This window comes from Rhizopus delemar, genomic scaffold, assembly GCF_000149305.1.
Source record: "Rhizopus delemar RA 99-880 supercont3.19 genomic scaffold, whole genome shotgun sequence".
NCBI lineage: Eukaryota > Fungi > Mucoromycota > Mucoromycetes > Mucorales > Rhizopodaceae > Rhizopus > Rhizopus delemar.
This window is the reverse complement of record NW_027137845.1, coordinates 274,813-295,825: the sequence shown is the minus strand read 5'-3', so window position 1 is coordinate 295,825 and position 21,013 is coordinate 274,813. Positions and strand designations below refer to the sequence as shown.

The 21,013-nt window shown below is 34.6% G+C and overlaps 10 protein-coding genes across 10 annotated transcripts; 4 read left to right on the top strand and 6 right to left on the bottom strand.

The window, feature by feature from the left end:
- Window positions 1–668: 668 nt before the first annotated feature.
- On the top strand, window positions 669–3,619 carry RO3G_16239 (uncharacterized protein; the record flags this gene model as incomplete). Its single annotated transcript, XM_067670823.1, has 14 exons — window positions 669–853; window positions 932–1,037; window positions 1,088–1,174; window positions 1,231–1,321; window positions 1,382–1,521; window positions 1,574–1,693; window positions 1,751–2,210; window positions 2,264–2,724; window positions 2,774–2,900; window positions 2,956–2,978; window positions 3,043–3,095; window positions 3,146–3,257; window positions 3,306–3,444; window positions 3,501–3,619. The coding sequence occupies 14 exons, from the start codon at window positions 669–671 to the stop codon at window positions 3,617–3,619; spliced, it is 2,223 nt and encodes a 740-aa protein (XP_067526924.1).
- A 423-nt stretch (window positions 3,620–4,042) lies between these two features.
- Window positions 4,043–5,478, bottom strand: RO3G_16238 (uncharacterized protein; the record flags this gene model as incomplete). The annotated part of the gene is made up of 5 exons (XM_067670822.1): window positions 4,043–4,080; window positions 4,167–4,857; window positions 4,914–5,094; window positions 5,188–5,268; window positions 5,321–5,478. The coding sequence occupies 5 exons, from the start codon at window positions 5,476–5,478 to the stop codon at window positions 4,043–4,045; spliced, it is 1,149 nt and encodes a 382-aa protein (XP_067526923.1).
- A 1,207-nt stretch (window positions 5,479–6,685) lies between these two features.
- RO3G_16237 (uncharacterized protein) lies at window positions 6,686–8,206 on the bottom strand (the record flags this gene model as incomplete). The annotated part of the gene is made up of 1 exon (XM_067670821.1): window positions 6,686–8,206. The coding sequence occupies one exon, from the start codon at window positions 8,204–8,206 to the stop codon at window positions 6,686–6,688; it is 1,521 nt and encodes a 506-aa protein (XP_067526922.1).
- Window positions 8,207–8,835: 629 nt separating this feature from the next.
- Window positions 8,836–9,445, bottom strand: RO3G_16236 (uncharacterized protein; the record flags this gene model as incomplete). Its single annotated transcript, XM_067670820.1, has 2 exons — window positions 8,836–9,242; window positions 9,310–9,445. The coding sequence occupies 2 exons, from the start codon at window positions 9,443–9,445 to the stop codon at window positions 8,836–8,838; spliced, it is 543 nt and encodes a 180-aa protein (XP_067526921.1).
- Window positions 9,446–10,922: 1,477 nt separating this feature from the next.
- RO3G_16235 (uncharacterized protein) lies at window positions 10,923–11,615 on the bottom strand (the record flags this gene model as incomplete). Its single annotated transcript, XM_067670819.1, has 3 exons — window positions 10,923–11,132; window positions 11,197–11,345; window positions 11,414–11,615. The coding sequence occupies 3 exons, from the start codon at window positions 11,613–11,615 to the stop codon at window positions 10,923–10,925; spliced, it is 561 nt and encodes a 186-aa protein (XP_067526920.1).
- A 1,031-nt stretch (window positions 11,616–12,646) lies between these two features.
- RO3G_16234 (uncharacterized protein) lies at window positions 12,647–12,751 on the bottom strand (the record flags this gene model as incomplete). Its single annotated transcript, XM_067670818.1, has 1 exon — window positions 12,647–12,751. The coding sequence occupies one exon, from the start codon at window positions 12,749–12,751 to the stop codon at window positions 12,647–12,649; it is 105 nt and encodes a 34-aa protein (XP_067526919.1).
- Window positions 12,752–13,530: 779 nt separating this feature from the next.
- On the top strand, window positions 13,531–14,056 carry RO3G_16233 (uncharacterized protein; the record flags this gene model as incomplete). The annotated part of the gene is made up of 2 exons (XM_067670817.1): window positions 13,531–13,576; window positions 13,950–14,056. 2 exons carry the CDS (start codon window positions 13,531–13,533, stop codon window positions 14,054–14,056), a joined length of 153 nt encoding a protein of 50 aa, XP_067526918.1.
- A 532-nt stretch (window positions 14,057–14,588) lies between these two features.
- RO3G_16232 (uncharacterized protein) lies at window positions 14,589–15,134 on the top strand (the record flags this gene model as incomplete). The annotated part of the gene is made up of 3 exons (XM_067670816.1): window positions 14,589–14,615; window positions 14,656–14,776; window positions 14,896–15,134. 3 exons carry the CDS (start codon window positions 14,589–14,591, stop codon window positions 15,132–15,134), a joined length of 387 nt encoding a protein of 128 aa, XP_067526917.1.
- A 1,286-nt stretch (window positions 15,135–16,420) lies between these two features.
- On the top strand, window positions 16,421–17,683 carry RO3G_16231 (uncharacterized protein; the record flags this gene model as incomplete). Its single annotated transcript, XM_067670815.1, has 6 exons — window positions 16,421–16,474; window positions 16,672–16,982; window positions 17,033–17,191; window positions 17,246–17,366; window positions 17,421–17,604; window positions 17,661–17,683. 6 exons carry the CDS (start codon window positions 16,421–16,423, stop codon window positions 17,681–17,683), a joined length of 852 nt encoding a protein of 283 aa, XP_067526916.1.
- A 355-nt stretch (window positions 17,684–18,038) lies between these two features.
- On the bottom strand, window positions 18,039–20,699 carry RO3G_16230 (chitin synthase 2; the record flags this gene model as incomplete). The annotated part of the gene is made up of 3 exons (XM_067670814.1): window positions 18,039–20,039; window positions 20,097–20,317; window positions 20,372–20,699. The coding sequence occupies 3 exons, from the start codon at window positions 20,697–20,699 to the stop codon at window positions 18,039–18,041; spliced, it is 2,550 nt and encodes an 849-aa protein (XP_067526915.1).
- Between the last annotated feature and the right edge of the window lie 314 nt (window positions 20,700–21,013).

Sequence of the window (21,013 nt, the reverse complement as noted above, 5' to 3'; positions counted from 1 at the left end):
GATCGTATAAAGAGATTAAACGTGTTTGTGCAACAATTTTCATTTCATTTTAGTACCTTTTTTTACTCAATGTTCTAGACATTCAATTTTAAAACCGCGGATTCAATCATTCTCCTCCTCATTTAAGCTTGGGGAGGCAACAACAACAAAAAAAAAAGACGGGTGCGCCTGCTCGTACGCATCTTGAATTTATCCGGGCTTTATAGACCCTAAAAGAAAGGTTGCTGGTATTTAATTTGTAAGCAGTACTCACCAATGCAGGGACCATGTTTGAACCTCTTTCTGAGTTTTTGTAATAAATAAAATTAAAAACAGTTAAATCAACACGAGATTAAAGACATTTAAGTAAATAAGAGATGATACATACGTTTAGAGAAAGAGAGAGAGAGCTTGTAACTCTCCTCTCCTTTTTTTTTCTTACCCCCCTTTTTTCTAGCCTTTGTTCACTTATCCCCTTCCTTTCCTTTTTCTTATTCTTTTTCCTGTCCTTAACGTATGCAACCTATACCGTTTGAAATATCTCATTGTTCTTCTTTTGAAGAAGGTTATGAGCCTGATTACCTTGCTGATTCAAGTCATCAGGAATTAGATCCCAATGACACTCACAGAGGCTGGCAAACAGTAAAGTAAGGAGAATTAAAACAATATGTGCAGCTTTTGTATTAACAATGAATAACAGATATCCTGACTATCCTCAAAATCTCATTGTTCAACTAAAAAATGGACCCTATCTTGTCACTAAAATTCAAATACTATCACATCATTACAAGATTGCATCACAAATTGAAGTCTATTCTGGAATAACTAAACAACAAGAAAAGGATTCACTTTATGTTGAATTTACACGCTTAGGGTAACAAGTAACACATTAAGAAACATGGGGATTTAACAATAAGAATTATAGTTTTGTTACGCTTGATGATAATAATAGATTTCAAAATCGTGAATTAAAATCAATTAAAATTCAAGCGGACTGTGAATATATCTCCTTAGTGATCAAAGGTTGCCATGATAACAGATTAAATACTCACAGACAAGTAAAAAGAGCTCATCGTTGATGAAATCTATAAGCTAAAAATTTATTTAGGTTGGATTTTTAGCCATTAGTGTCTTAGGTCATGAGTTGACAAATACTGATCATTACATTGAAAACGATCGTGTTTATATAAGCAGTGTAAGATAAAAAAAAACAATAATGATGACACGTGTTGATTGCACATCCATTAATAGCCGATTCAAGAAGAGCAAAATATATTGTCTTCATTTATATTACAAAATTGGATAAAAGTGATTCAAAATGCAGAAGAGGAAGCAGCTCAAGGTATATACTATCTCGGACAAAAAATTTTTTTTTCATGATCGACTAATGCTTGATGTATAGATGAAGACTATAAAGAAGCAAAGATATACAAAGAATTGGGTGATAGATTACTAGGTTTGAACAAGTTTTTGTGTAATCTTGAACATGAAAAGCAAGTGGCCGTAGCAGCAAAGGATTATGAAGAAGCCTATAAAATTAAGGTAAACTGCGATCTCTTTCAATGGACAAACTTAAACAAAATGTAAATCTTAGGAGGATATGGTACAAGTGATGACTACAGCCGAATCCCTTTTGAGGCAGTGTGGTATTCAAATAACTGATGAAGGTGATATATTACCCGCTGAACCAGAGATTCATTTAACAACAGAAAGCGTAAAACTTGTTTTTTTTTTATGTACGCATGTGTTGATTTCTCAACCTGTTTATTAGGAAAACAAAAATGATGCTCATCAGATGTTGGATGAAGCTATAGCTAACTGGACAAGTTTTGATTCACTTTCTATCAAAGATCAATCTCCAGCAAGCCCTGCTTGTGTCCCAATTCCTGCTACGAATGAAAAGCACACGACTACTGTGAAGCCAGTGGAAGATCCTGAGGATACTCCAGAACCATTAACAGAGGCGGATTTAGAGACGTGCGAATTACCATTAAGCGTATTTGGCACAGAGATGATTGCGTGCATCATGAGTGTCAAAGTAAAATGCAGAACAAGAGGTTTAAGCAAACTCGCCCAAGTCATTGTTGAAACAGATGAATTGGTCAAACAAGAAAATGCTCATCTAGACTTGGATTTTATTCATGCATCTTTACTCATGTTGCAAGAAGCTATTATAGATTCTAGAGAATCTATATTTAATCAAACAATTGATATTTGGCATCGTTTACAAGGTAAACCTTTGAGAAATCACATAAAGGCACATGCTTAATTCACATTTTTATAGAGCTTTGCAGCAACGGTTTATTTGATGATGCGAATGTATTCAAATGGATTGAACGATTCTTCTCAGCTGTGCTCTCTCGTACAGCGGACAGCAACCTCCATATAAAATCCGAAGCCACTCAGGTCATACTTGAACTGATTGAAATATACCACGAAGGCAAAAAGGACTTGATCCCACTTTGTATCAAAGAACGTATGGTCAGAAATGTGAAAGAAGCAAAGTCACGTGTGGATTTAGTCAAAGCCATTACAGAACAATTACTTTTACCAACTTATGATAAAGCCAAGATTTTTTATCGTTTGAAGGATGTTGTCGTATTTCTTGAATCTTATTTCAAAAACCATTCTCATTCTGATGTCCGCCAATCTGCTTGGAAAGTTTTGTTGCTGATTGCACAAAAGCTGTCGATCAAATCTCTTGCTTCATACTTGAATAATGATACTATCAAAGCTCTTGAAAAGGTATTTAAAGAGACAACGTTTTGTTCTCTTCTGATATATGGTTCGTTAGGAGCTAAAAAAGAATCAAAATAATGATACTGTGAAAGAATTGAGAGCCTTGGCTGTGAAATCAAATGCTACTGCTACAAGTGGAACAAGAAAGAATCAAAAGAAAGCAGGGCTCACCAATGGCAATAGTATGTTTAATTTTTAAAGATATATTTTCCTGTTCTAACTTACATTTTTCTACAGATTCTAAATCCACTACTAAAAAGGTGGGTGATATTATATGTAGATAATATTTGTACTAATCATTTGCCTTTTTTTTAAAAAAAAAAGACGCAAGTCAAGAAAAAGAAGGAAGAAAAAAAGGTGCCTGAAGAAGAAGAAGAGTAAGAAATGGCTGTAAGATTTTGTCTATTCGATATTAATTTCTGTTTAGAAACCATTGTATTTTTTGCGATGAATACAATCCAGAATTTAATGAAGATACTCTTATCACCCATTATTATAATCATTGTCCAGTATTGACAAACTGTCCAATGTGTAAAACTGTAAAGTATATTTCATATTCCCTTTCAGGTTATTTATTATTCCCTTAGATATTGGAAGTCTCTACATTAAAGGAACATTTATTACTTGATTGTGAGCGTGGACATTTGGTTAAGCAATGCAACCATTGCAAGTATCCTATTCCTGTTGAACAATGGTTGCAACATACATTAAAGAATACTTGCACAGGTACATAGAGCTAAAAAAAAAAAAAAAAGAAAAACATAAATAACCTTTGTTATTAGAAACTGCTGAAGAACAGACAAGATGTCCTTTTTGTCAATTGGATATGACAAAGTCAACAGAGACAGACTGGAAGCATCATCTTATCAACAAATGTTCTAAAAATCCAAGAAAAAAATAGATTACTTCGATTATACAATACCATTACACTTAATATCATCTTTCATTATTTAGACGTACAAGAAGCTTGCTTTAAACTCAGAATGTACAAGCATTTTATAGCAAATCATATATTTTTCCTTAAAATCAATAAAAAATTAACGATAGAATAATATGTTATGATTTTTTTAATTGTTTATTTAAAAAAAGAGTGTTCAGCGGAGGAAGGGGAAGTGAAGGGACAAGAGCATAAATGTGAATATATATATGTATTTTTTTTTTAGTGTTTGAGTGTGTGTGGATATAATATATAAATACGGTATATAATAAGATCGTGTGTGTTAATGAATGTGTGTAGAAAAGTGAACGCGTGAATAACGAATGTTTTTTGATCTAAAATTCCCATTTGTTTAGATTTTCATCCATAAAAAACTCCACCATACTTTTAACTCTTGATCCAGTTGGATCTCTCGGTTTCATTTCCTTTATACGAGAAATAAATTCATTGGACATTTTCGATACAGGTCTCGACGGCTGGTTACCCGTATGGATGATATTTTCAAATTTACTTCGAAGCTCACTGATTTCAGGTGTCTCTGGTCTGGAAGCAATAGCTGAATTAGGTGAAAGAGTGGAGCTTCTTCGGTTACTACTAGGTGAGTATCGTTCCAAATGATCTTCTTGATTGCGTGTCGTCATAAAACGAGTTGCTGCTGCTACTTCGGCGTCATGCTCATCGGAAACTGCACTTGAACAAGTGGAGAAATGGGATACAGGCTCATACTGAAGAACTGTTTCGTTGCTTTCCTTGTTGGTAATAATGGGTGCCTTTTTAATGGCAAGTTTATCTTTTACAATTGACTCCTCTACTTCTCTAATAAACGAATCTTTTTTTTCAATAATTACTTCCTCCTTAATAACTGGTTTATCTATACTGACTGATGCTTCTGCAGCTGTTTCTTCTACAATAACCTGTTTTTTTTCCTGATTTTCAACAGTAGACTCTTCTTGCTGCATCACTGGTCTATTTTTCTTTTTGCTTTCATCCACTATACTCTCTTCCTCTTTCGTAGCCTTTGTCTCTTGCTCTTTCGCTGCTTTTTCTGACATCTTGCCAACTTTTCTAGTTCGACCAGTAACAACAGAGACAGGAGGTGTATTCTTAGATACACCACCTTTTGCTCTTTTCTGATTTGTAGGAACTCTGTTTGTCACACCATCGGATGCTTTTCGGACGGTGGAGTTTCCCACTCTAGTTTTCTATAAAAAAAAGGAAAGGTGAATCTAAAGGGAGTTTTAACTAAAAGCAATGTTACCAAAGGTTTTGTCATCGTCAACTCTTGATTAGTATCCGAAGTCTTTGCATCCTCGTTACGTTTCTTTAGAGGCACACGAGAAACACTCTTTTTTTGTACATTCACCTTTTTTACAGTTACTGAACTCTTTACGAAGGTTTGAAACAAGCTTATCTCCCGTTCTGCTTCAGTGGATGTGTTGCTCGCATGATAGGATAGTAGTGTATTTTGTACTCTATAACCTTTTTCTTTTAGCCTTGTTTGTTTTGTATATAATCTGTATTTTAATTTTTACTCTTTTTCTTGCTTGATCATCTTTAACCAAATACGAATAGCATCTTTACCTTGTAAAACAAAGGCAAATATTGGTAACTGCCTATAGAAATAATGTTAATTATCTATAAAATAAAGTATTAAATAAAGCTCACTTTTTAAGAATGTTGAAATTCTCTGTTAATTCATTTGATGATTCGATAGAAGTTCCCAACATCAACTTGAATCCTTTTTGCTTTATTTTTTGTTTGATTTCATCTTTTGATTTTAAAGGAACAATACCAAAAGTCTTTTGTTGCTCTTGTCGTTCCATTTAAAAAACAAGGGGAAAAATAAAGGAGAGAGAAAGAAGAAGAAAAAAGAAATAATAGGTTGACAAGCTTCTAAATAAGTGGATCATTGGTACACGTGAATTGAAAAAGGAACGAAAATAAAATAATTCTCATATTTAGAGAACTTGTACCATTTAAAGATAAACAAATAACTAAAAATTACTATTTCTTTTTTTCTTTTCCTTATACTTGCCATCAAACATAAAGATGCTGTTTATTATATTAAACTATCCAGTAAAGATGTGTGCATGTATTTTCTTGTCTTGCTGGAGGGATTTTAGCAAAGGCGGAGACGGTTAATTCATATGCAGCCTTTTAATGAACAAAAAAAAAAGGCCCTGGAATATAGATGACTTGCCCCCTTCTTAACTTACTACAGCATATAAATTTTTAGTACATTGTGTCAAAATCATACTATATAAAAAGGCGATTAAGGAAACCAAAAATTAATTTCATAAATGGACTTCTTTAGCCCTTTTCTTCTTGATTATTTAATATATCCATAGATTCATCCCATTTTAGGATGCTTTTTATTGAATAAACCTCTGAGGATAGTACATGTTCATTTTAGAAAGTCTCATTTATTCTGAATGCTTTTTCCTTTTTTGGAGAGGATTACGGAAGTGTACCGGAAACACTACAGACGATTGAAGCTCCCCAACATTGCAAACGTTCAAATTTTGAATCAAAACAAAAGGATATCAATCTGAAGCAAGTATGGTAGAGCACAAAAGAATGAAAGATAAACTGAAAGATCAAAATAATACAAAAATTAAGGTTTAACTTCTATATCAACTACCACCAGTTTCACAATCCTTTTTAGAGTTTCTAAATATTTATGTTTCTCCGATTGTAAAGAGGATCGTTGTATGAAGCAGGGTACCACAAAGAAGTTGATGTCATTGAGCTTTATACACTATTTTCTAATCTTAGTTTATATCTTTGTTTTTAAATAGAAAAAGTATACATATGTAATATGTTATTGCTGAATTTGCATTATACTAGGTTTATGATAAAAAACCTCCCAATGTACTTTTCAGTTATCATATCTATAAAATATAAAATATGCTTGCAACATCATCATTTTAATAATTATATAGTAAAATTGATGAACAAATAGCTCATTCTAACTGGAAAGAATAAGCGGAAGCATCAGAAAAAAAAAAGCAAGAGGAATAAAAGGCTTGCCTATACTTCTTTCACTGTGATTCCGCGCTCCAAGCAAAGATAGCTAAATATTAAGGCTGATTCTTCATCATATTTGTGCATGTTGATGCTGACTGTGGACAAGTTGGGACATTTATTGAGAATATAAGGAAATGCCCTTATAGTCATCATTCCTCCTTTGATAATCAAGTGTTTCAATGCATAATGTTTGGTATTTACATTTGCTTCTTGGTAATCAATCTCATTACGATATGTTTCCGCTTTATAATTTCTGAATGGCTCAGTCAATTCGTATTCCAATGTGTCTAAACGAGTAAAATGGTCCAAGATGATATCAATATAATGGTAACGAACCAAATCACTACTCGCGTCCTTTCTAGTATCTCTAATTGTTAATTCTGTAATAAATGAAACAATAGGTTCTGTCGTATGTTTTAATCTAAACATTTTTTGTGTAATCAAAGTGTTGATGTCGCATGGAAAATAGATAGAAAAAGCGTGATGGATCCTTTGCGTTGGTAAAAATTCAGTGATAGAACTCATAGCAACATCGCTGTATTGACCTTCTTCAACAAAATCAACACATATCGATGCTGTTGTCGGACGGATTTCGTAGAGGTGCGCAGTCATACAGACAAGGGAGGTCAAATAGTTATCCAAAAAGGCAAGTCCAGCCGCGTCAAAATCAATCATCAATTTTTTCAGGTTCAGTTTATAAGGACATGGCGTTCTGTTGCTATTGTTACCATTACCACTATTACTGCCTAATCTATCTGAAGAATAAAATAAATCAAGAATATCATCTAATATGACAGCCCTTGTTGTTTGCCTTGCAATTACTGAACCTGTATCATTGTGTAGAATGGTTGGTAAATTGACCTTGAAAGAGAGAGTATCTAATGCAGTGAAATTGTTTCTAATATACGTAATCCATGGATGGCTTCGACAGTCGATTATACAGCCCAATGCCTTTAAATGCTGTTGTTCTTTATTAATATCAATATCTTCTTCAAGACCTTCATTCACATCATATTCTTGTCCAGCCTCTTTCTTCACTCTTATCCAGAGCAAAAGACTTTCTAAATCTTTATGTTCACGAATAATTCTTGAGACGTCTTTGATCGTGAAGCTGGTTCCCAGATGAGTGATCTTTATAAACTGTAGTTTCTTTTGTTTGCTCAAGTCTTCCATAATTTCATCTTTTTCGACACCTTCCAAAACTAATGAAGCATTGATTCCATATGTCGTCAGTCTATCTCGTAGTCTACCAAGTACGTTTCTTGAGATCAAGCCTCCGTTAAAGTCTGGCAGCTTTTTTAAATTATTCCAGTAATAATCAAAATTAAGAAGCGCGAGAAACTGCCAAAAAATTATAGAGTCAAACTTCAGCTCAGTCACATTAGGACAGTGTCTAGCGAGCAATTCAAATTCGGTAAATACGAGTTTCTTTTGTTTCTTGCTGTATTCAGTGTGGAAGTCAATCTTGAATTTAATTGTTCTGACCTTGGCACCTAGCTTTAATCTGGAAGAATGGTGAGTCATGAAGTATAGGAATTGTCGAAAAGAAGCCAATTTTATAAAAATAACATCTGCATAAATGAGGTCGAGTAAAGTTTTGTACCAAGATTTACAAATGGTGAGGCATTTTACCCTGTCTGATTTATTGAGAAAAAGTGAAATTTGTTTGATAACTTCATAAGGTAATTGATCCATTATTAATGTAAAAAAAGAAACAGTTTTTTGTGGGGGGGGGGGTACAGAAGTTAAAAAAAAAAAAAAAAAAAAAAAAAAAAAAAAAAAAGATAATACAAAATACTTGACTAAAGCTCTTCACAAAAAAAATAAAAATAAAAATAAAAAAACATAGTATTAGATTTTGCTTTCAACTTTGCGGATTTTATTTTTTTATTTTGCGGATGAATTTATAAACTTAGAGCGTTGGCTCAAGGACCAAGCATCCATCAAAAAAGGACTGGGAATGACTTATCCAATTTGCGCAGTATTGTTGAGTAGCTTTATTGGCAGTTTCAGTAATTCTAAGTCTGAGATTATCATCAGCACCAAGACAATCTTTTCGAATGTTTCCTTTGATCTTAGACCAAAACAGCTCTTTCTTTTCTCAACTCCAAAGTATTTTGAGCTGTATTGCCGCTACTACAGTATCCAACTTCTTAAAAGTCAACGAGCCAAAGCACCGCCTCAGGTCTTTTGGCAAAAAAGCTACAAAGAAACTCTATATGACATGGCTCAAACTTTCCTACCCTTTGGGTTCGCTTTATTTGGCCTGAAAGACGCTTTTCTGTATTATCTTTGTATTGTTTAACATAGTGCTGAGCAGTTCTTTCAAATATGCCTACAATAAATTCAGCCTTACGTGCTGAGAGGCCGTGCTTAATTACAAGGTCTAAAAGTTCTTGCATTTGTTCAGGGTTATACGATCTGTATGGACCTCTAACTTTTGTCTGAGTCTTCTTTTTTGGCTTAACTACCCTATTTTCGGTTTTAGCGCTAACATGTTCAAGCTCGACAGTTTCGTTTTGTTGCTTCAAGTTAGCTTCTTTTTGAGAGGTTTGATAACCTGAAAAATCCGACAGCTTTCTCAAGCTTGGCTCGGGTTCTTTTTTTGGATGATTTCATGTTTTCACAATGATGCCACTCCAGATTTACTGATCCTAAAAGGTCACTGACCTCCCTTTCGATATCCATAGGTTCGTACTTGGGGATACCATCGGTAATGTTGAAACAGTGCATGTGCTCGTTTGGAACGTCATTAGTAGTCATTTTTGCTGTGAGAGTGATAAGAAAGATAGAAAACTCTGCTAGAATTTGTATAACGCTTTATTATGAAAAAATGAGATATCATTTACTAGCTAGCAATTACCAAGGTATTTATATCTTTCAGGTCGGATAAAGTGGTTCTATTGTATATGGATATAAGATGTGAGTTACTTTAGTCTCTTCGGATCAGGAACAGAATATTATTGAGCATGTCTTAGAAATATGCTCTATTCAGCCAATAAGATCAGATTTTTAGTTTAATTGGCCCATAATTTGATAGTAAAACAATGTGCAATAGAGAGTGTGGATTGAGAATAAAACCTCGTGTACAAAAAGACATAGCCCATTCAGACCCATTGAATAAAATGTTCAATTATCAAAACTTCTCTGTATGAATGTCCGTTCAAACACACTTAAATACAAATAAGATCATTCTTGTCTATGTAAAGCATGTAAAATACACATATGGTTAAGAATTCAAAGCAATAGGATCCAAGTGAAATGATTTATTATTGTCTGTTTGTAAGGTACATCTGATGCCAAGATAATCGCTCGTGATCCTTCATCGGTCTGACAAAGGACACCAATGGTCTATTGACAGATAGCCTTAAGTGACAACTAACTAGATCGAGGCTGTGCATCTATCGGATTATTGTCTAGCCAACATCGTTGAAGATCCAACTGTCGTACAGTCATGGGCAAACAGTGCAGCTGATTGTCCGTCAAGTCTAAAATCGAAAGGCCTTTCAGTTGGCGTAGTTGAGAAGGGATCTGCTGGACCTGGTTGTTATGAAAATAGAGTTCAAAAAGATGGGTCAAGGAGCCAACATTAGAAGGAAATTCAGTCAGTTGATTATGATCCAAGTTGGGTTCATGAAGATGTTCAAGTCGCCATAGTTCTTTTGGTAATATTGTCAGTTGGTTATTTTGAAGTTGAAGTGAGATCAAGGTCCTTAAAAAGGGAATAGCAAGTGAAGCAATACGCTATAGAAAAAAAAATAACAATCAGTGGATATGAAGTCATTCGCACTCTTTTTTTTTTCTTATCACTTCATTTAAGCGAAGAAAAGAAAGATAGGCTTTAGTGACAAAGCTCAAGGTATCAGTAGCTTCTTTTTGTTTCTATCTGATATATATAAAGTGGCTACACAACTATTCATATGCTATAGCACAGCTGATTTAAATTTATCTTTAGACATAGCATTTCTTTATAAACAAAATGACACGCTAAAGATGAGTTTGAATTCGAAACAAGCCTATGTATTAAAAAAGCTATTTAGATTATGTTTGATACAAGTAGTATCTAATACTTATCAGCAGGCAAGAGCACTTGAAATGAACACTGACTGTTTTAGTTAATGACTTGTATTGTCAAAACAAAATTCTCTCTTTATAAAATAAAATTTAGATTAATTGCTCAAAATACCAACAGAATAAGAAAAATCTTGCTTTAGGCATGTCTATAGTACAAGTTGTTTTATTAAGCCTCTGAAGGAGGGTTTGAGTAGAAAGGGCCAAGCTCAGCCATTCCAGCCTTGTCTTCTTCTTCGGTCAGCTTTAAGATGGAAAGCCTGACTACTGATTTTAAGGTAGGGCTTGGCTTTGTGGCTCTGAATCTGCATTCTTTTAGTGCTTCTTCATGTTCTGATTTGAGTTGAAGCACACAGCTAGTCATCTTGCTTAATTCCTCCTATCATTTATATTGTTGCTGTTAGTAGATTGTAATATAAAACAAAAGCAAATACAATTAATACCTTCATATATAGATAGAGTGATATACATTTAGGAATAAAAACAGACTTAGTAGAATGGGATGGGTTGATCTCAAGAACCTTCTCTTCCCACATCTCGGACATCGAGCATTCTTGAACGAAGCGAATACGCCGAAGAAACAACTTGTCATCTAAAACAATATAAGCTAAGTGAACTGTATCTAAACCAACACAAAAGATTCAATTTTTTTTCTTTTACCTGCAGCATGAATGAATAATATTTTCAATTTACTGAAAGTCTCAGCGGTTGCAAAGTAATATTCATCTGCAAGATTCTTCATCATAGTAAGAGAACCATAAGCGCTCTTGTAGTGATCAAAACTGCATTTTGCTTTGTCGTTACTGCGAAAATGTGACGATGTCTCCAAAAGAGCAACTTCAGTTTCTTTATCCAAGTACATCTTCAAAATACTGTTAGCCTTGTACTGACAGCTGTCATTGATAGTAGAGGAGCTCTTTAATTGCTCATCGACTTAAGGAAAGCTTCACCAATTTTGAATTCAACGTTGCTTTCAGCAACAGACTCAGCAACAAAAAAGCAGACGGCATTCAGAAAGGGATATAGTAATAAGCTATTAAATGTGGCCTTTCCATCACACAAATCATGTTTGACAAGGTAACTGACATGGCTATGAATAAGATGATATTAGGCCGTTATAGTTCTAGTCAATGAGGTTATATTTACATGGCTTTTAAGACTGCTTCCAGAAAATCAAATGTTGCTTCTTCTTCATCACAGTCTGGTACTTTTCGGGTATTCTTCTTAAAATCATTAAGAGTGTTCTATAAAGTTATTTTGTTAGACAATATTTTCTAATGGCAGCCTTGCTCAATCTTACGCTGTCTATAACAGTATCAATGTACTTGATACAGATTTCTGACAAAAGAGGACCAGCGCTTGCATCTTGATGGTTTTTTATGTGCTCTCTATAGATAAGTCCGTTCAAAGAAGGCCTGGGAAACTTTTTTCCGAATCTAATCACTTTATGCGATTCAAGGCTATCAGCAGTTTGGATTAAGCAAATGTATAGCAAAGTATCTTGGATTTCCTACCTGTATGGGCGTAAGCCCTTCTTGTTTTTTTAAAAAAAATCACCCAATCATTCCAGAAGCTATTTTTCTAATATTTAAGTGTTAGAGATTGCTCATTTGCTATTAATATAAAAGTGAAAGGTCAAATGTAATGATATCGGTTTCACATTCATTGCAATTGACGATCTTTACATGACTCAAGTCATACTGATATATTTACCTTTTCTTCTTCAAGTTCCTCTTCTCTTCTTCTTCAAGTTCCTCTTCTCTTCTTCTTCAAGCTCCTCTTTTCCTCCTTCTTCCTCTTCTAATTTTCTTTTGTGGCCGACATCATTTTGAATAATGCTGCTTTTCTAATAATTGAACGTAAGAACATTTATATTACTCGTATGAATTAGTTTTACACTACCTTGCTGGAGGCGATAATAATACCTCTGTTGACACCGGAAACATTAATGGTGATACTGTTGCCTTGTGTTCTGGACTTAGCACTCCATTCCTTCATTTCATTTTTTGTGGGCTACAGAAAACTAATTAGACTAGGCTACAATAAATTTACGCGTATGTGTATCTACCTTTTTTTCATTCTTAAGGTGTAAAACGTACACCTTTACTTCATTTGGGAGCCCTTCAATATTACTAAGCCGTTCAAGGTCGTGGACATAATCATTTATGATATTGCTATACTTCTTGGTCTTGTTTAAATGGTTATGAGTTAATTTAAAGTAATTTTTGATATCCCATTGAAAGACAGGGTTTTCTGAAAAAAAGGCTTTACTACTTTCAAAAGAGCCTTGGTGTAATTTTATGTTAAATGGCGTGGGATTTGAACAGGCTTTTAGATAGATAATAAATTGATTAGAAGATTTGATAAGCGTTTTAAAGATAGTTTCGTTGATAATAGTAACCACCAGGTCTTGTTAAGTGGATCAGACTTGTTTTATAATCAGGTAACTTGATAAGAGTATTAAAAGGTTTTACAATGAAGATAATTTGCTTCAAGTGACTTGTCTTGTTTTTGTTATAAGAGTGTTATACCATAAGATTCAGAAAGATACTTGATTCATTGGTTATTTATATAAAAAGTATAACAAAGAGAAGTAAAGTGAAGTTAAGATAAGTGAAGAGAAGTTCTCCAAAAAGAGAATAAAAAGCCTAGCTTTTTATAAGCAAAAAATATAAGGTTCAGTTTTTACAAGATGTAAAAATATTGGCAAAAGTTGAAAATTTTAAAGTGGTAAAAAAAAATATCAATTGGTAAAAAGTTGTCAAATAGGTAAAATAATGACAATTTGTAAAGTGATTTACAAAACGTCAAAAATTAAAACTTGTAAGAAGGGCTGGTTTTTTTTTTTTTTTTTTCTGTAAGAACTCTTTCTCAAGGTGAGCTCTGAATTACCCTTTTTTTATTTCTAGCTCTCTCTCCATTGATGATTTAAATTCATATTCTGGATGATGCAATTGTCGAGAGTCTTTCGTGCTCATAACGTTGGAATTCAAGCAATTGAGCTGTGATAAGTCTATTGGATTGAACTAGATGCTTGTTAATCATCATTTATCTTGTCTTGGATAAGCTTTACCTCAGTGCCCCCCCTTTTTTTTCAACATGTAAAGCCATTAATTTGAATTTTTGGAATATGTGATTCCTACTGCAAGGGCGCTGAGACAAGCTATTGAAAAACGCAAACAAACATTGAATGAAGATACACCCTCAATACAGCCATCTAAAAAATTAAAGACAGCTAAGCCTACAAAAGAAGATGAAGAAAAAGAACAACAACAGCCAGAGCAATTAGAGGAAGAAGAATAAGAAGGCAAAGGATTGATATTGACAATAAAAAGAGTAAATGTTGTAATCTTATCTTAGACAACTTACCGAGCAAGCATTTAATTACTAATCCTAAGATATAGACTTTCGAGGCAACATAGATCCAATGCTCTTGCGAGTTGAAAAGCTTTTGTATTCAATTTATAGTTCAATAAAAAATGCAGCCAACAAGAGATTTTGGATACTGTCGAAATTCTTGAAAATGCAGAAGAAAGCATCAAAAACCCTGAAGTTAACATACCAGCAAGCCAAGATAGCTCCCCCCCCCAGTGAGACACTTGGTATACGCCACCAAAAGGAACTTTGTCAAGACAATCTGTTCGACTTGTCAATGCGTTTGTACAATCATTGAATACCAGATTCTTATCGGTTGCCTGTGAAGAAAGTATAACTCTCTTAAAAAAAACAAATGATGTGAACCTAGTAGCAGATGAGTTTGGATGGGCTTTTGACGGGAAATTATGGCAAGACTTAAACCTAGGAATATCGATACCTTATAATTCATATGAAAATGATGCCTGAAGCAAATAAAAAAAAAAGAGTAATTGTACCAATATTGCAAGATGATTACTCAGCATTAGTTATGCGTTGTTGAACTCACGTTTCGTAAGCCAAAGGCTGTTCAAAAGAAAACTAGTGGAACAAAGAAGCGTAAGAAGGATACTGGAAAGGCTGATGAAGCTGAGGTGAATGCTCGAGTGGGTACACGAAGCGAGCACTTCTTAGATTCCTTGAGTAGTCTTATGAATACCTTGGATGAATTCGGCATGCAAGACCGTTATCTTGTTATGGATAATGCAGCTATTCATAAAGTTAATGAGACTCAAGAGGCTATAAGGCTGCATACCTTCCTCCTTACTCACCTTTTTTGAACCCAATTGAGTTGTTTTGGTCTAAGATCAAAGGAAACATTCGAAAAGATTGTCTTGGTGCTGATGATAATCTCAGACTTAGAATTACTGAAACTGCCAATAAAGCTACTCAACAATACTGCGCAAATTGGATAAGTCATTCCCAGTCCTTTTTTGATGGATGCTTGGTCCTTGAGCCAACGCTCTAAGTTTATAAATTCATCCGCAAAATAAAAAAATAAAATCCGCAAAGTTGAAAGCAAAATCCAACAATAAGGATACAACATGATGTTTGAGTTGTCAGTTTATTTTTGAAAGGCAAAATTATTATTTGCATCAGTCCTATTTGTTGCTTCGGATAAGAATTGTAAATCCCAATAAATCGAATAATCATTTTCTGCGTTTCAAAATGCATAATAATTGATGTGTGCCCATTACTGATTTGATAGTAATGAATGCAAGTTAGCATTCCTAAAAAGGTGCTAGCATAGCAAAGTATTTGCTTGTCAAATACTTTTGCCACCATAAAAGGCTTGCGTTTATAGTTGAGAATATTGAGAAAGCTGCTACTACTATATGGCATTTACTTATAAAGAATGTGCAATGATAGACGAAATATACAGAAAATAGTGTTTAGTTCCGAATTTTGAAAACGAAAAACCATCCATGATGACTACGAAGAGACAGCAAGTATAAAAATGATTGGATGTGGTGGTTTTGAATAAAAATAACAAATGAAGATCTTGCTAGAAGCTCAAATGATGGCTTGTTGCTTCAATTTTACGATAACGAACGTAAGCTGGTGTTAAAAAAAGGTATCTGGCAACCTAAGTGTAATGATCAGCTCATAGAAGAAAGAAGGATTAATGAATGTTTGGAGTAACACACTCAATCATTCAGTCTAAATCCAGTCGAAAATTTATAAAAACAAATGAAAGGACAAGCATAAAAGCTAGTCGATAGTTTCATCGATATAGACGCCTGGAAAACAATTAAGAGAAGTATATGATCCATCTTATTCTTCATTCTGGGACAACTTCATAGCTTCCACGTTCAAGAGTACGAAGACAGTGATTACGGAAAAACAGTCAGTACTTATTAGTAAATCAACCCTTCCAATAACTTTTCTTCGCTGCCGTATAATAATACTTGTATTAATGAAACCTTATGTATCTCTTTATAATTAAATGCTATTTTATCTTGATTAATTTGTTTAGTAGCGATATCGATATGTTACAAATGTAACATTATTCTTTTTTTTTTTTTTTTTTTTGTAATAAGTTATTTATTTATTTACAAATAAAGAAAGTCACACGTCGTAATGAGAGGTATGCTTTTAGTGGGGACTGATACGGTGGAAATGCGTATATATTTTTTCGATGATGACATGCTCCTGGAAGGGGACTTGATCAAATACAGAGCGCCAGTGGGCACGCCAGATATGCATCAGAACGGAGGAACAGAGTAGGAGAAGACGAGTATTGTTGACATAGTCATGTTGTTGCAAGTTCATCAGAATTGCGTAAACGTCTTCTTGTTGGAACTCAAGGTAAGGAGCAAATTGTGACAAAACTGTCTGCCAGATAACATTATTCTTTAAAAAAGAGTACTGATTTTAACTTTTTTTGCAACTGCGCATTGGCAAGCATAAAAAAGAAACAGCAGTCCAAAATTTTTTTTTCTTTTATCAGTACAATGAATAATAACTATAATTATCCTCCACAACAGAACTACCAAACTTACCAGGCGTATTCAAACTATGACAATTCTTATGCTTCACAATACCCTAATTATGACTATTATTACCAGCAACCAAACCACCAACAACAATACTATCAACCTGCGATAGATCCACACACTGGACAGCCATCCACATACCACATAGATCAAGCAGCATCTTATGCTGGACACGCACCACCTCTACAAGAAACGTATGATCAAAATAGTTTGGCACAGTGGAATAATTATTATGCACAATATTATCCACAACATTATCAAAGACCACCACCTGTAAAACCCAATAAACCATTAAATCCAGCTGCAGATACTCGACCTATGTAAGTGAGATACTTGCACAAGAGCAGAGTATGTACTGACATGATAATAGGAGCAAATTTTGCTGTAATCGAGTCTTGAAGACTGTTCAAGCAATAACTCAACATGAAAGCCTACACATCAAATGTCCACACTGCGATTTTATGTGTTTAAAGTCATATTTAGAAGAGCATGAGGAACAATATCACGGAAAACCAAAAAGCAAGAAACCGTAAGCTTATTGATTTTCATAAAATGCTTGCTTTGACTTATATATGTATACTAGATCAAGACCCGATGGTATTGCACCACCTAATGCACCTAAGCTCGATACACCAGAAAAGCTTGCAGCGTGGATTGCTGAAAGAAAGAAGAACTGGCCAACACCAGCCAATATTGAAAGAAGGGTAACTTTTATTTTGCTAGCAGTGAGTATGATTCTCAAATTGAGTTATTAATAGACACGTGAAGAGGCAGAGCAAATGGCCAGAGGTGAATTACCATTAAAGCGCAAAGGAAATATACAACACAATCAAGATAAACGGCAGCGAATAGAGAACAATTCGGTTGAGAACAAGGATGATGATGATGATGTAATGGACCCTGAAAGAGATGCTGTGAGCTCCAAGGATCCTTCTTCCATGGGTAAAATCTTATTACCAGAAGACCGACCTAAAAGAAGATGTATGTATTTTATGAAGGGAAAATGTACAAAAGGAAGTGAGTGCAACTTTTTGCATGAGAAGCCGCCAGGGCCAAAAGTTGTTTCAACGATAAGAAAACGACCTAATTTGTTATACAAGGTTTGATTCAAGCTAAATATAAGTAGAAGGAGTAACTAATATAAATAACGTTAGCTTTTGGAAAAAGAAATAATGCAAGAAAAGAGTGTCATTTTACAATGTTTTCGATATATTGTTGATAATAACTTTTTTGGGAAAGGAGAAAAAGCTAATTCTCAAAAGAGTGATACCAGAGACGTTTAATAGAATGTGTACAATCTTTTTTTTTTTTTTATTATTTTTTACGTTTAAAATAAATATACAAAAGTGTATAAAATACAGGAGGCCGCGTTTAGATTAACCAGTAAAGATTTTGAAAATAAGATAAAGGGTTGATCCAGTAAATCGAATAACAGACAAACCTGCCACAGACCAAAGGATAAATCCAAGGTAAATGGAAGCCTTATTATCAATTTCGATCACAGACGTGTTTGCAATAGCTACGACAAGTGCCAAATTGGATACAATCCAAGCCAAGACAAGACGAGTACGGAAAGAACGGTAATAATCCTCTTGTTTTGTTTTAGCATCACGATGTGATTTCTCTGGTTCGATTTTCTTTGTTAATTCTACTTGTGCATCAATGTATGCAGCATTAATATCCTTTTCTTCTACTGGCACTTCCACTTCAACAGCTAAATCTCCTGATCCATCCTTCTTGGCTTTGACAACACCCAAATCAGTAGCTACCGAATTATCACCTTTTGTACCCCAAGAGACATCGTGTGTATTACAGAAAGCATAAATATTGAGTACGTTTGTATAACTGGGAGATAAGAGAATATACTGAATGAAGCTAGAAAACATATGCCATGGATCAAGGAACATGAAACTAGATACAAAGTACATGACATATGTTGCGCAGAGTGAGATGATGATGTTTCTAAATGCAGATTGCTCTAGCATGCTAATAAATTGACCATTTGATTCTTCTACCACATTTCTAACACCCACAACAGTAATCCAGATAGCAGCAAACATCATGTAAACCATCAAGATAGCAAAGAAGACCATGGAAGCAGTATAAGCAATCTTTGAACCTTGAGGACGATTACCCATAGCAATAATGTATTGAATCACGATTAAGATGATGTAAATGTAATTTAAGATGGTATGTAATAATTCTCCTGTACTTGCGCTAAAAGGTCTGCTTGAAAGAGTATCATTTCCGCTTACACCATTACCAAGAGCCTTTGTGAGAATAAAGAAGGTAAGGTAGAAGTTACCCAAGGCAAACCATGAAAATATTAAGTTGTATGTATTGTATAAATCTTCTATCATAAACAGCATTTTTCGAATGTAAGAGTGATCAGATTCCCATACCTTACGCCAATGGTACAAGGCATAAACACCAGCAAAGAAAGAACCGTTTAACCAACGTCTTCTTTGAGAAATAAATTCATCTACTTTATCAGGCACATCTGTTTCACCATATGAACTTGACACGTAGTGTAATACCCAGTTAGCTTCTTTCTTGGCAACCAATTCATAACATAAAATGCGATCTTCAGCCAAATACATATTTGCAGTAAAAATATCCGCATCACCACCATGTTGTGTTTCACCCAAAAAGTATTTTTCGAGTGGACCGTGACCGTTGACGTCGTTCTGAAGCGCCCTGAAACGATAAGCAGAGAAAGCACCAGGCAAGACAGAGATATAGCCAAAAACGGATTCAAGGGGCTTATCCAAAATATTGGACATTTTGTATTCAAAATTTTGGGCTGCAACTAACGGATTCAAAAGCGCTACGCCGCCTGTACCAGCCATAGCACGAATTTCACCACAGGCACCAGCGATATTGGAATTGATATCGAATGCCTTCCAAAGATGATAAATAGATGTTCCACCAGGTCTTGTACCCACATCAATCAGCACACACACATGAGGATCAATAATAGGACCAAATGCTTGAAAGAACCAACGATGAGAGTTAATCTTCTTTTGATTTTTTTCTTTAAGACAGAACAATAATTGACAAGGGACCACGCCCTTTGACCCTGCCTTCTTCACCTCCATGTTGGGATCCACAGAAATCTGTGTTGTGTACTCATAAATGTGAGCTGTCACTGGTTTACCATGCACGACGTTCTTGGCCACACCTTCTTGATAAACACCCAAAAGAGCTAAAACATTCAACGTACGTTGATTGATTTTATTACGACCATCAGAAACAATACAAACTACGACTTTTTCCCAGCCATTAGGTCCCCAAGTTCTTGAACGATCTCTAGTACAAAGATGAGCAATGTTTTTCATGACACCATGCATAGTACGAGTGAATAACACTTCATCTTCCTATAAGACGAGTCAGATTATTTCACATACGCATTTTTTTTAGTACCAATACTTTACGTTGTACATGGTCAATACAATAAATAACTCAGTTTTTCTTTCCAACATTGGTTGACGAAGCGTATAACCATCAGCTACAAATTCTTTTGGATCACAAGTGGCAGCTGTATATCGCATATGAGTAAACTCTTTTCCATCCTTAATAGGAACATCATTTAAATAAGCGGTTGGCACAGGACAATCCAAAACCAAATTACCCTTTGTCAATTTAACTTGTCTGGCTATTTTTAATTTTAGTATTTTTATACTAAAATAGAAAAAAATTCAAAACTTACTTGTCTTATAACGACGAGGCTGACGTCTAGGTGCTTGACCATAATGCATATTAGGAGAAGTTGGAGTAGCAAAATTAACGGGAACACCAGGACTTGGAGGGCCTGCATTGTATGGAGGATAAGGGGAAGGGACATCTCCGGGGCTTGTAGGGAAATTTGGGGGAGGATAAGAAGGTGGAGAGGTTAACAAAGGCTGCTGATCATAATGAGGTTGATCTTCTGGATAAGGATCATCAAAAGGTGAACGATGAACTGGAGGTTGATGAGAAAATTGTGTATCTTGAAGTGGGAACTGATCGTGTTCCGGCTTTGAACCGTCAGAATACATGATTCACGAAACAAAAGAAAAAGATATAAATATCCTCAGGCACTTAGTTTTTATAACTCCAATTTTTATCGTGTAACTTAAAAAAAATAGTAAGCTTGAAGAGAATCAAAAAAAAAAAAAAAAAATACACCCCAGCCACATTCAGCAAATCACTGTGCTTGAAATGTCATCTCTTTTAGGAATAGATCAAAATTTGGCTGAAGCAAACCAATCATGTATACAGAACTCTCCTTAAAAAAAGGCTTCTAAATATAATATGTTTTATAAATCACATCCTTTTAACAAGAATGAAGAAAGAAAAGAGGGCTGAGTTA